This window comes from Rattus rattus, chromosome 17 (assembly GCF_011064425.1).
Source record: "Rattus rattus isolate New Zealand chromosome 17, Rrattus_CSIRO_v1, whole genome shotgun sequence".
In the NCBI taxonomy this organism is placed as follows: domain Eukaryota; kingdom Metazoa; phylum Chordata; class Mammalia; order Rodentia; family Muridae; genus Rattus; species Rattus rattus.
The window spans coordinates 44,403,193-44,417,635 of record NC_046170.1 but is presented as its reverse complement, the minus strand read 5'-3'; the positions used below and the strand labels follow the sequence as shown (position 1 = coordinate 44,417,635).

At 50.3% G+C, this 14,443-nt stretch overlaps 2 protein-coding genes across 2 annotated transcripts; one reads left to right on the top strand and one right to left on the bottom strand.

Moving 5' to 3' along the window:
- Positions 1–1,950: 1,950 nt before the first annotated feature.
- Sprtn (SprT-like N-terminal domain) lies at positions 1,951–7,137 on the bottom strand. The gene is made up of 5 exons (XM_032887388.1): positions 6,526–7,137; positions 5,817–5,916; positions 4,906–5,034; positions 3,543–3,807; positions 1,951–2,947 (listed from the first exon to the last, which is right to left on the bottom strand). The coding sequence occupies exons 1-5, from the start codon at positions 6,744–6,746 to the stop codon at positions 2,172–2,174; spliced, it is 1,491 nt and encodes a 496-aa protein (XP_032743279.1). The 5' UTR covers positions 6,747–7,137; the 3' UTR covers positions 1,951–2,171.
- Positions 7,116–11,516, top strand: Exoc8 (exocyst complex component 8). Its single transcript, XM_032887387.1, has one exon. The coding sequence runs from the start codon at positions 7,278–7,280 to the stop codon at positions 9,426–9,428; it is 2,151 nt and encodes a 716-aa protein (XP_032743278.1). The 5' UTR covers positions 7,116–7,277; the 3' UTR covers positions 9,429–11,516.
- Positions 11,517–14,443: the final 2,927 nt, after the last annotated feature.

The following is a 14,443-nucleotide window of genomic DNA, read 5'->3' as shown; positions in this document are numbered from 1 at the left end:
CAGGCACGGGCTCATCCCATTCCCACTTTCTAATGTTCTCACCACAGCTGAAGCCGGTGTGGCCGGCTGCACCTGGGCACTGTGCACACCGTCACTGGTTAGCGGACACCCTCAGCCTGGCTAGCCTGTCTGTCTACGCTCTCCCTCCTGCCGCTGGCTCAGACCTCACATCCCATCCTGCTCAACATCTTGGGTTTCCACAGATGTGCCCAGTTCTCTCCCCGCCTGAGATCCTTCCCCCTTCCTTAACAAGCTAACTCAACTCACTAAAAACCAGGGCTGGAGTTTCACCCTGACCCAGCACCGCCATAAGGCACTAATTAATATTAACCTGCATGTTTCCCTCACTGAGGAGGTAGCTCCTGAAAGGCATGAACTACCATCTGACTTACTTCATAGACACAGCTATGCAGTTTGGCACAAAAATATTTGTCTATAACCTATTAAATTGGTGAAAATATGGCATATATCCAAACAAAAAGCCTTAATAGCTACTTACCTATAAACATTAACTACAATTTAACTTCATGCTTTAAGAAATATCAAAACTTGGTATCCGATCTGACAGGCTAAAGATCCTGTCAGGAATGCGGAGAGGCTGACAATGGCACACTGCTGGGAGGAGAGGACTCAGATAAAGCTGACCACAGACACCCTGTGACAGTCCACTCCTGAGTGGGTGTTGTCGCTTAGCCCTGCACCAGGACACTTCCAATGGTTCAATAATACTGGGGTGAGGGGGAAACTTCTAGTTATCTTTAAGTTCTACAGAGGAATGAAAATAAGCCTACACAATAACAAAGACACCACCTTCCCGCTCTCTGGTAAGGAAGGCAGGCCCTGTCCCAGGACCCTGGGGGAGGTGGGAATGGGGGAAGTTATACAGGGGAACACCAGACAAGCCAGGTTCACCTGACCTCACAAGCTTTGTGCACCTTGTAGCAAGGTGGAGGGACAGACATGAGACAAACAAACTGAGCGGTGTCTGTGTGTCTCTGCCCAAACGCGGAAAGACAGCGCCTCACAGTGCTCAGATGATACGGCCATCCTTTGTTCGCACTTTGTGTACAGTTCACAGTGCTGCCCAGGCCTTGTCTGCTCTCCAAGGAGTCAGGCAGCTTTGTGAGAGGTTCTACCTCAGTTACGTTTTAGCACCAAGTTTAAACCGTTCACTTAAGTCCCCATCAAACAGGCCGCAGAACCAAGTGACGGCTTTAACATTCTAAAAAACGGTACTGTGCATTCAGTATCCACTCTACTCTCAATTCTGCAGCCACCGCTCGGTGAATAAAGACGGAACAAAGGAAACAGAGAAAAACCAAACAAACAAACAGACTCCCCACAGCCCACGCTAGAGCCCAGGCCCAGGCTGGCTCCAAACCCCACAGCCATCTCCCTGCCTCAGCCTCCCAAGCACTGGGATTTTAACATGAGTTGCCAGGAGCTATAAAAATTTTTAAATATGAGTCTTTAAAATCTGCCACTTTTTAGTAAAAGTAGGACAGATTATATACATAAATATACATACTATATTTAAAATATAAATTATGAATATAGAAGTCTTTAAAACTTGCAACCACCTTTATGTAGAAAGTAAAATCCTTTAAAATATAGAAAACATATGTTAGGATTTAAAAAAAAAATCTGAGTGCTTTTAGGACAACTACTGTTTCATACTATCTGAACAAAGTGTCAGACCTCAAAAAGATTAACATCAGTTTAGAGAACGGGGCTTAACATTAAAAGTATTCAGCTGTCAGGACTCCTGATAAGACTGTCTTGAGAATATATAAATAAAAATAGTACCCTAAAACCTTATGAACAAACAAACCCCAAAGTACACAAAGCCATACACAAGTACAGAACAGTGCCCATGCCTTGCTAAGGTATGTGTGGACGGACACAGTGCGCTGACACGTACGCTCCTGAGACAGAGGCTCCCTCCACTGCCAAGGCCGTGGGCTGCAGTGACGCTCCTGCCTCATCTCCCTGAGCATCTGGGGTCACAGGGACACCTCTGGATGGAAATGCAGACTTAAAGCACAACTATTTGTTGTGTGTATGTAAGACATGACACTGCTGGTGCAGTAAGTCACACTGTGACCCACAGGTCCTTCAACTGCTGGGTGACAGCACCATGAGCCATCAGGCGGTGTGGGACCCACTCCACCTCACACTCTTCGAGGTCGGAGGTTGGTTTTGTTGCCTTCCAGGCAGCGGTCCAAGTGCTCATTAATCTGCGACTCCAAAACTACGCCCTGACACACTGGACAGTTGACCAGCCGCCGCTGACCTCCTGAGCTCCGAGGCGTGCTGATGGCTGTGGGCCGTGAGCTATCCTCAAGGTCACCACCACTCTGTGTTTGCTCCTTGATATTATTCAAAGCAGTCCTGTCCTCCAACCTGGGTCGCTTGTTCAGGAATTGGTCTTCAGACCCACTCTCCTCTCGGGATATGGTTGCGGAAGTCCCAGCTGCAGATGTCACGGTTGCTGATGCTGCTGCCGCGACTTTGGAGGAATTTCTCAGGGATGCCCTAGAAGGTGGAACCTTTCTCTGAGAGCCTGCTGAGGCAGAGTGCTTGGTGCCATCGATAGTGGTTCCACTCTTTACTGGGGATCCATTTACATTTCTGAAAGCCTTTTGGTTGGCAACAGAGACCCTGGGGAAGTAGCTGCTCAGGACACTTTGGTGACTAGCAGTGGGAAGAGGGGTGACAAGATGAGGCTTCTTATTTGGAAGACCGTTCTGTTCACATTTCACTTCAACGTTGGAATCGAGCTTCAGGCCACTCACTGAATGGTCTTGACCTGAGAGACCTTTGGTTTCATTAACCATGTGTGAGGTGTTCAGCTTCCCAGCTGAAGGGCAAGTGCTTGTGTCTCCAAGAACATACCCTTTGCCACTGAATGGGATGAGCGGCTGGGTCTCTCCTCTGCACAGTTTATCTGCAAAGGAGACAGACAAGACTTCCTTAATACACTGCCACACAGACAAACACTGAGCAGATGGTGGTTATGGAAATGAAAAATTGTTCTGTTCTGACTGAGATCTGTGCAGTAGTCAGACCCTGTACTGAAAGAACAGGAAGGATGGGAGAAATCATAGGTAAGAATCCAACATTAAGCAAGGAATGCTCCCAGGAAAGTACTGATCCCTCATCTGCTCCTCCTCCTCACTGGCGTCCTACTGATTCTGTCCTTCTGCACCAACCAATCCTTCAGTCAGCTGCCTTCTCTGCACTGCATTCCATATTAGGAACCACAGTTTGGCTCCCAAGGCTGACCCCAAACTGACAACCTCGCAAGGGGAAGGAAGCCTCAACTTAAGTAACTGCTACCTCCTCAGGAACTTCTGAGAAAAGGAGCGGATCCTAAGGGCGAGACATTGAAGGCCGCACTCCTTCCCATCCTCCCAAGCCACTGTGACATCTGCACTGGTCAGGACTCACACCCTGGTGCTGTTACACTGCCAATGGAGGCCTCTTCCCCTGCACACACTCGGCTACTGTCCCTTTGTGGATGCTGTGTGATGGAAAGGTACCTTTATTCTCCACTGCCGTGGGCTGCTTGCCTGCTTTTGTCTTTCCTCTGCCTTTCTTTGCATAGTTCTCTGGCTCCTTGATTTTTATGTAAGTGCCGCCACACGTTTTCTGGTGCTCAGCCCACCAGTAGTCATGAGCAGAGGGAGCTCTGTTGGTGGCGCGCTTCACATAGCCATAGTAGGGCTGTTTGTGCTGGCAGGGTCCATTGCAGCGCCACCAGTGCCGGCGATACTCATCCACCTCATCGTGGAAAGTGTGGTAGACCTGGGCAGAGGGAGTGTTCAGCAGTCAAGACAAGCTAGGCAATCTAACGAGATATTTTACCCACAGAGTCCTTTTGTCTTGAGATAGTCCATTTCTCAGAGTTTCACTTGGGGACAGTTACTATATTTAATTTCTTTTCCAAAGTTCACTATAATAGGAAGCATCAGGTAATTTAAAACTTCCAACTGTAAATATAGAAGCATGTAAAACAAGAGATTTTTGTGGGCAAAAAACCCCACAACCAGAAAACACCACCATGAATGAAAATGTTGCAGAGTGAACAACATCGTCATTAAAAGCTAGACCCGAGGATGTTCACCACAGCACCTTAATAAGCTACCATAGGGAAAAAGACCTGAGACACGGGGCTGGAGAGATGGCTCAGTGGGTAAGAGCTCTGGCTACTCTTACAGAGGACCCTAGGCTCAGCTGCCAAGCACCCACAATGCAGCTCACAACCATCTGTAACTCTGGTTACAGAGCCCAGGGGTCTGACGCCCTTCCACGGGCACACATGCAAGCAGAGCATCAACGCACACAGAGAATAAAACCGCACAGAAGGGAAAGGTTAGGGGGCACACACTTCCTTAAGTTCCTGGAATGATAAGAACTGCAAAAGGGCCAGATCCTTCCTAGGCAATCACACAAGACCCCCACAGTTAACAACACTGTCAGTGCTCACGGTGCACCGCACATCCTTTACTGCCACGATCTCAAAAGCAGGCACTGCTGTGACGCCACTGCATAGCAGCGATGGTTCCAGAAGAGCTCAGGGAAGATGAGCTGGAGTCACTCCTGAAGGTCCCATGCCTGAAATGTTGGCCTGCAGTTGCTGAAGCCTCAACGAAGAGGCTTGCAGGCTCCTTAGCCACTCTACCCCTAGAGACTAAATGGTAGGACTCTTGTTCAAGGCTGAAAATCTCTTTCTACCTAGTTCCCCTTTGCTGAATGAATGGCTACTGGGCTTGGTGGCACATACCCACAATCCCACCACTCAGGAGGCTGAGTTAGAATTTTGAGTATGAGGCAAGACTGGTCTACACAGCCAAGACCCTGGTCCTGCCTGCTTCCCACACCTGTGTGGCTCAGTGTACCGACCGTTATGTTGGCTCCTGTCAGCTGGTTGATTCGATGCATGTGTTTACAGAACTCTGGGCCGTGTCCTTCTCGGTCTTTGTCATTATTGGTGACAAATAAGTAAGCATGGATCATTTCGTGCAAGAGAGTCTGAAACACAAAACCAGGTATTAATTTTCTAGGGCAAGTGTGAAGATAAAATGAATTCTTTTTTAACCTGCAGTCTTAGCCTTCTGCAGAGCCAAGTACAAACCTTTACATATATTCCAAGCTCTACAGAACCCAGTACCCCTCTTCACAGAATGAACGTTGCTTAGGAAGGCCCATTTAACTATGTACCCAAACCCAAAAGGTTGGTGAACCCAACCACACAAAAACTTTAAAATCCGATAGAGTCAAAACTCTGCCACACAGACTCCAGATGCCAACAATGGAAATGTGGACACCAAAAGAGCAAGCAGCCCAGCTCTGAACGGCCACTGGGCGTGATCCTGACCCATGATCCCAGACTCAAGGTGGAAGCAGAAGGCTCAGGAGTTTGAGATCAGCTTGGCTACAGCAAGCTCTGCCTCCCTCACCATCAAACCCCCCACAACCCTGCGCCCTCTAAAAATAGCTGGGTACTTGCATGCCAGCTCACTGGGGAGGCTGAGGCAAGAGAAGCATTAAGACCAGGGCCAATCTAAGGAACAGAGACTGTCTTTTTTTTTTTTTTCGGAGCTGGGGACCGAACTCAGGGCTAAATCCCCAACCCCGAGACTGTCTCTTAAAATCAACAAAATACCCTGGACGGAAATGGTGATGCACTGCTGTAAGCCCTCAGGCAGAGACCAGAGGATCTTGTGGTTGAAGATAGTATGAGCTACTATCAAGAACACATCTTTGAAAAATAAAAATCTAAATGTTGAGGAACCAGCTTATGCGAGGAATACCTCTACAAGGTCCTTTCTTGGTCTGAGTTTTAACAAGGGTTCACTGAGACGGATGGAGCACATGCCTCCTCTCCCTTCATAGGTGCAGATGCCAGCACACCTGGAAAACAGTCACGACAATGGATTAGGTTCACCCAATGCACAAAGGAGACAGAACAAAAAACAAACCCTAGCCTGGCATGGTGGCACAGGCCTTTCATCCTAGTCCATGGGAGGCAGATGCAGGAGGATCTCCCAGTTCCGGGCCATCCTAGTCTACAGAGTGAATTCCAGGACAGCCACAGATACATAGTGAGACCCTGTCTCCAAAAAAAAAAAAAAAAAAAAAGGCAGCAGCAAATCCTTATCTTTGGGCAGTTCAACGAAAGTCCCTGATAGAGGACATTTTAATAACACTTGATCACCCTCACCCACTGCTATCCTTTCTGCTCCGCACCGGGACTTGTCACGGGGCCGATGTGAAGTTAGAAGTACGCTACGTCTCAGCCTGCTTCAGCTCAGGCTGCTATGTGACGGTGTGTGTGCAGGGCAGATTATTATCTAGAACAGGATTTCTCAAACTCAGTGGGTAGATGAGGGATCCTGCTGGTACATCCCTGAGAGCCGTTGGGCCCGGGTCTCGCCCCGCGCCACGAGGCGGGGACACACCAACGACAACTCAGCGCCCTTGCCCTTCCCTACGTTCCGAGCCGTTCGTGGGCGCACTCACAGTGTCATGCGCACACTCCACTTCACCTCCACGGCCTCCAGCTGACCCCAGAAGAAGCGATCGTTAAACTGCAGGAAGAGCGCCTGCAGGTCCGGGGTGGGGTCCACCAGCTCCCAGGACGCGTCCACCAACGATAGGGGCTCCCGCGCCGCCGCGCGCCGCGCCGCCTGCACGTCCCACTCCTCCTGCAGCCGCAGCGCGACCACCAGATCCTCGTCCATCCCGATACTCTCACCTCAGCCGCTCCCAAGACGCCGGTCCGGCTCGTGAGGCGTACGGATCTCGCGAGACCTCCCGGTCCCCGCTGTCAGGGCGCGCGGGCTCGCCTCGAACGCCTAACCGAAGGCGGCTCGGCTCTGCCCCGCGGACACAGACTTAGGAACGCTGGGCTCGGGGTAGGGACGGCTTCAGGAAGCCAGTTGTCTCCTGACCGCCGCCGAGGTCCAGCGCCTCACGTCAAGTCTGGTCCGTGCCCGACCCTCCTCTGACTTCCGTACTGGCCCGTCCGCGCACGCGCCTTAAGACGCTGCCGTTTCCGCGCAGGCGCGTCGTCGGCACTCCGCCCCGGGCGCAGGCGCAGTGTGAGAGTCTCGACTTTGGCACAGGCGCAATGCAGCGCTCGGCCCCGGCGCAGGCGTTTGGGTGTTGCTCCCGCCCCGCTTCCTCTACCGCTTCTCCACCGGGCTCGGGTGGGGCCGGGAGGCGGCGAGTGACAGCCACTGCGGGCCGCGGGAGCAGGGCGGGTGGCAGCCATGTCGGACAGCGGGGCGAGCCGCCTGCGGAGGCAGCTGGAGTCGGGGGGCTTCGAGGCGCGGCTGTACGTGAAGCAACTGTCGCAGCAGTCGGACGGCGACCGCGACCTGCAGGAGCACCGACAGCGGGTGCAGGCGCTGGCGGAGGAGACGGCGCAGAACCTGAAGCGCAACGTCTACCAGAACTACCGGCAGTTCATCGAGACGGCGCGCGAGATCTCCTACCTGGAGAGCGAGATGTACCAGCTGAGCCACTTGCTGACGGAGCAGAAGAGCAGTCTGGAGAGCATCCCGCTGGCACTGCTGCCCGCCGCTGCCGCGGGCGCATCCACGGGTGAGGACACGGCGGGCGCGGGACCGCGGGAGCGCGGGGCGGCCCAGGCGGGCTTCCTGCCGGGGCCGGCGGGAGTCCCTCGAGAGGGCCCCGGGACGGGAGAAGAGGGCAAGCAGCGAACGCTCACCACGCTGCTGGAGAAGGTGGAGGGCTGCAGGGACCTGCTGGAGACACCAGGTCAGTACCTTGTGTACAACGGGGACCTGGTGGAATACGAGGCAGACCATATGGCCCAGCTGCAGCGAGTGCATGGCTTCCTCATGAACGACTGTCTGCTGGTGGCCACTTGGCTACCACAACGGCGAGGCATGTACCGCTACAACGCACTCTACCCACTGGACCGCCTGGCTGTGGTCAACGTCAAAGACAATCCACCTATGAAAGACATGTTCAAGCTGCTCATGTTTCCTGAGAGCCGAATCTTTCAAGCGGAAAATGCCAAAATTAAACGCGAGTGGCTGGAAGTGCTGGAGGAAACCAAGAGGGCGCTCAGCGACAAGAGGAGACGGGAGCAGGAGGAGGCAGCCGCCTTGCGTGCGCCACCACCGGTCACTTCCAAGGGCAGCAACCCGTTTGAGGATGAGGCCGAGGAGGAACTGGCCACCCCGGAGGCAGAGGAGGAAAAGGTTGACCTTTCCATGGAGTGGATCCAGGAGTTGCCGGAAGACCTGGATGTTTGTATTGCGCAGAGGGACTTTGAGGGTGCCGTGGACTTGCTGGACAAATTAAATCACTATCTTGAAGATAAGCCCAGCCCACCTCCTGTGAAAGAGCTGAGGGCCAAAGTGGATGAACGAGTGCGACAGCTCACCGAGGTGCTTGTGTTTGAGCTCTCGCCAGATCGCTCTCTGAGAGGTGGCCCTAAGGCTACTCGAAGGGCAGTGTCTCAGCTGATCCGTCTCGGCCAGTGCACGAAGGCTTGTGAGCTGTTTCTGAGGAACAGGGCGGCAGCTGTGCACACTGCCATCCGCCAGCTTCGAATTGAGGGCGCCACTCTGCTCTATATTCACAAGCTGTGCCATGTCTTCTTTACCAGCCTCCTAGAGACTGCACGGGAGTTTGAGACAGACTTTGCAGGCACGGACAGTGGCTGCTACTCTGCCTTTGTGGTCTGGGCAAGGTCTGCCATGGGCATGTTCGTGGATGCTTTCAGCAAGCAGGTTTTTGACAGCAAGGAGAGCCTGTCCACTGCTGCTGAGTGTGTGAAGGTAGCCAAGGAGCACTGCCAGCAGCTGGGAGAGATTGGGCTGGATCTCACCTTCATCATCCATGCCCTCCTGGTGAAGGACATCCAGGGGGCCTTGCTCAGTTACAAGGAGATTATCATTGAAGCCACCAAGCACCGAAACTCGGAGGAGATGTGGCGTCGGATGAACCTGATGACTCCTGAGGCCCTGGGCAAGCTCAAGGAGGAGATGAGAAGTTGCGGGGTCAGTAACTTTGAGCAGTATACGGGGGATGACTGCTGGGTGAACCTGAGCTACACTGTGGTAGCCTTCACCAAGCAGACCATGGGCTTCCTGGAGGAGGCACTGAAACTGTACTTCCCAGAGCTACACATGGTGCTCCTGGAGAGTCTGGTGGAAGTCATACTGGTTGCTGTGCAGCATGTGGACTACAGCCTGCGCTGTGAGCAGGACCCAGAGAAGAAGGCTTTCATCCGGCAGAACGCATCCTTCCTTTACGACACTGTCCTCCCAGTGGTGGAGAGGAGGTTTGAGGAAGGTGTGGGGAAGCCTGCCAAGCAGCTGCAGGACCTTCGGAATGCGTCGAGACTCCTGCGGGTGAATCCTGAGAGCACCACGTCTGTGGTCTGAGGCTCTGGTTCGCTGCTGTGTGTGCATCTGTCTGTCTGTCTGTCTGTATGTATGTATGTATGTATGTCTGTCTGTACACACACATGTACTACAGATGCATTGTTTGTATTCACATTACACAATGTCAACACATTCCTCAGACACAAACAGCATATAAAAGTGCCCTCTTAAAAATGCAGTCAAAAGAAGAAAGATAATGTGTTAAGTGCTCCCTCCCGCATAGAGGGATTATTAGAGCACATACTGTGTTTTTTTTTTAAAACTCTTTAAGGAGTGTATGGTCACAGCAGCATTTCAGGTCACTCTTTAACCTGAAACACACTTGTCACAGTAGCACATCCTGGAACATTGCACTTCTGTGCTGCCTAGAAAAATATGCAAGTCCACAGGGTTTAAGTTGTGAAGCATTCCAGTTCAACAAAATGGCTTCTGAACGGTCATTGCTGTGTAGCGCCACTGTGTCACGTACTCATGAAGCAAGCCAACTTGGGAAGAAATGAGTTGGCTTGGGGTAAATCTGAGTAAGTGGGCCCCAGACTCTTCAGTGTTTGTAGTGTGTGGAAGGAGGCTTTCATAAACCAGGCATCCAAAAGTCGGGAAACTGGCGTGTTCCATGCCTACTGCCTCCTCAGACGCATCTTTCTGGGGAATCACAAGGGCTGCATTGAATTGTTAACACATCCCAGAAGTGAGTAGATTGCCATGTTCAGGAAGTGAGTCTGGCTGAAGAGCCACACAGAGGATCCTAGCAGTAGGTGGGTGAGTGACTCCAAGCCCTGCAGACACCTGGGTTTGGAGCCACTGAGACTTCTGGAAAATGCAGAACTCCCTGTTTGAGTAATAAGAGTTCTGGGTGTGTGTAGGTTAGGAGTTAAAAAAAAAGAATGTAATGTCACTTAAGAATGCCTGAGATTCGGTTTCTGTTGTTATACTGTCTTGAGATAGGTTTCAGCCCAGACTGGTTTTGAGCTGGCTTTGTAGCCAAGGATGACCTTGAATTTCTAATCCTCCTGACTCCCTTTCCCAAGGCCTGGGATTACAGGTATGTGCCACAGCGCCATTTATGCTGCATTGGAGAATAACCCTAACTTCCCGCATACTAGGCAAGCACCCTACCTACTGCTACACCCACTGCCCCAGTAGGCTTTTGTAACTTAGTAACTGAGAGGAGATGGACACACATCAGGCACAAGGAAGGGAAAACAAGAGTGCACACTTTTCATCAGAGCGCTGAGGCAGGGGCAGGTGGGTCTCTGAGTTCAAGGCCAGCCTGGTCAACAAGGTGAATTCTAGGACAGCCAGGGCTCTGTAGAGAGACCCTGCCTTTAAAACAACATTGAAGAGAATTCCAGATTGTAATACTTGTCTCAGTTGTTCAGTAAAGGGGAAGGTGGGTAGATGGGAGCCCCTGAGATTTCTAAACTGAGCTCTGCTCTGATTGTCTTAGTTCTGTTAGAATGTGTTGCTCACACCCATTTTCCACTAGCTTCTAGCTGTGGTTTTGTCCAAGATGCCATGTTTTTATGTCCTTTGGTTCTAAAGGTTATTCCTTGTCTGAATAAAAAGGTAGTAAGCCGTCAAATTACGTAAAACCCCAGATGGCTTCTGCAGTCATCCAGGGTTGTTAAACTCTTCAGCTTAACTCAATTCAGGCCAGCTTTTTCTTCCCCTTTTATTAGCTCTCCATTCGTGGAAAGATTGATGAGATCACCATTACAGATTTTCACTTTTTCGATGTTAGGGTTTGTTGTAAATAAAAGTCTCTGTGAGGACTAAGCTGGCCCTGAACTCAGAGATCCTCCTGCCTCTGCCTCCCAAGTGCTTGGATTAAAGCTGCGCTCCACTACGCCTTGCGTAGTTAGAATTTTCTACATGACCATAACTGGATGTCCCAGCCAAACAAATATACTAATTTCTCTTAGGATCACTGGAAACTTGAATTTCAAAGAATTGTGTGGTTGTGATGATTACTTGGTGCCATTTGGAGTTTAATATATGAAACGCGCTGTGTGGAGAACTCTATGGCATAGAGCTGTAAGAATGCTACATGTCCCATATAATAAATGCTGTATCCTTACGGAAATGGAAGTGGAGAACTTCATTCTGCTGAGATGGGCTACTGTGTTCTGTGTAGCTGAGGGAATGCAGTCTGAGAAATCTGGGCAGGAAGTTGACTGCATCCCCCTTGGGTGCCAGATACTTGGTATTCACCGTCCCCCTAAGATCCAGTCAGAGGTTCTGACTCCCATGTTTCACCAGTCTGAAGCTTGCAGGATGTGCAGCAGTGGTAGTTCCATGCATGCTGGCATGCCGCTTCAACATTATCACCGTTCATTTGCTTTCAAATGAATTGCATAGACTGACCAAGAATCACAGACTGGGTTAATTTCGGTTAGACAGTTCAGCCTCTGATGAGAGCCTCCTGTCACTTAAGTGCTCAGAGTCATTTCTGTTGAAGATCTTACCATGATTCCCTGCACATTCGTCTTGCAGCTGGTGTTGTAGGGCGGAGAGGCCGGAGCGCGCTGCAGACGGAAGCACGGTCACACACTGCACTTTATACAGTGAGAGATGGGACCTCTGAACTGACGGTTCTGTAGCTCTCACACTGACAGAACCGGTGCTGTTATACCACTTTGTTTATTTACGTCGAGACAGGGTCTACTCTAGTCTTGGATAGCTTGGAATTCTCTGTGTAGACCAGGCTGGCATTGAACTTGGGGTCTACCTGCCTCCAATTAAGGCTCAGACTCTGTTCTTTTATCCTTTTTTTTTTTTTCCAAGACAGGGTTTCTCTGAGTAGCCTCGGCTGTCCTGGAACTTGCTCTGTAGACCAGGCTGGCCTCAAACTCAGCGCTCCAGCTGTCCCTACCTCTTGGGCCCTGGGATTACAAAGCAGGTCCCTCCATCATCTGGCTTGTCTAGTTCGACCACAAGTCCTATGTCCTTTTCTTTATGTGGGGAGGACAGAGGCCGATAAGATGATTTTAAGTATTGTGTATAGTGTCAGAACTGTGAAGAAATGAAGTTTTGAGTGTGCTGAGGATGAAATCCAGGGACTTACAAGTACTTGAAGCAACAATCCAGGCCTCAGAAAACACAAGATTTTTAGGATATCCTCGAGTGGGAAACTGCAGTGTACAAGGTGAGAATCTTAAAAGCCAAGTTTATGATCTCTGCAGATCACTGACCTGAGGCAAGCATCACCCCAGTGGATGGAAGATAAAGCCATTGTAGTTAAAGGACCAAATGCTGAGCTTCACGATGCCCGTCGTCTCTCAATGTTCAAAAATAGGACAGAGTTAACAAACATAGCTGTGTACAGCAGAAATGCCCACGGTGTACTTTCAAATGGGGCAGTTTCTCATAGAACTACTGGTACATACGGGTGTGAGAAGAAAGGGAGGCATGCTCTATGGGCAGATGTGAGAAGACTCCATGTCTGGAAGGGACCCGCATGAGGGAACCGCAGAGCTCAGAGAGGTGTGTAAGAGAAAGCAGCACTAGACTCTGCCAGGCGACCCTAACAAGCTGTATGTGCACCCTCCCCCAGAACTCAAACAATTCCCTTCCTGTTTCATTCACTCAGGTATTTCAAAGCATCTTTTCTGTAGTTCTACTTCCCTGGGGTCTTCTCCAGATGGAGTAGTCTTCATAGTTAACTTTCATTTTCTGGCAACTATGTTAGCCTTTTACATATTATAATTTTCATATTCATATTTAAAAAGTATTCCCAGCTGGGTGTGATGACACACATTTAGAATTCCAGAATTCCAGAATTCAAGAGGCAGAAGCAAGAGGATCTCTGGGTACCCAGTAAGACCCTGACTGAAAAAAAGAGCCAGGCCTCTTGGTACATACACCCTTTAATCTCCAGCACTTGGGAGGCAGAGGCAGGCAGATCGGAGTTTGAAGCCAGCCTTGTCTACATAATGAATTCCAGGACAGCTAGGAGGCTGTCACCCAAAAACAAAACCAAGGAGGAAGATGAAGAGGATACCGGGGAGAGGTAGGTGAGTGCTTATGAACACTTGCTGCTCTGAGGACAGGTTCAAAATCAGTCCACCTTCAGCAAATGACACCTCCTCGCCTTGGGCAGTGTGCGCTTGCTCGTGCTCGCTCTCTCTGTCTCTCTCTCTCTCTCTCTCTCACACACACACACACACACACACACACACACACACACACAGTATGTAAAAATAGTTTTAAAAACTTCCAGAAAAAGTTATACATATGGGTAGATGTGTGTGTGATATATTATCTCATTTCTGGGGATACATGTGTATATTCACGTCTAGCTATGCTGTGTAAGCCATTCCTTTTATTGTGCATTAACCCATCGACTGTGAGCTGCAGATGTCCCCAATGGTGGCCCTTCTCCTGGCCTTTCAGCTCCTTCAATCCTCTGGCAGCATACTTGACTGTGGCAGAAGAAACGGCCTTGGGGATCCAGGTCCCTTGTGTCACTGTTTTGATGCAGGAACAATGATGTCAGATGTCCACGGTCGGCTTCTCCTCAGCCTTGCCGCAGGAGCAATAAAGTTGGTGTGCTGGCTGATGTCAACTTTACTCGCCATGTTCCTGGAGGTGCCAGAGTGAGTCCTGTAGTTATCCGCCATGCCTTCTTGGTGTATTTGCTGTGACAGACCTAATCCCAGAGAACCAAACTATCCTTCCTTAATTTAGATAAACACTACCAAACTTAACCACCAGGGAAGTCTGGTAGTCTCCCCAACAATATAGAAAATTTTCTATTTCCATTAATCCTCACAACCATTCATTTTGTGATAAATGCAGTGTAGTAAGATTTTTGAGATCGAGCCTGTATAGCCTTGAACCTGCTTAGAAGTCTGTATAAATCAGGCTGGTCTTGAGCTCAGGAATCCTGTTGCTGCTGCCTCACATGTCACCACACCAGGCTTATTCACTCAATTATGTGAAAGTGTGTTTGACAGATTAGAGCCTGGAGCTGGAGTTGCAGGTGTTCTGGGCCACCTAACGTAGGTGGCAGGATA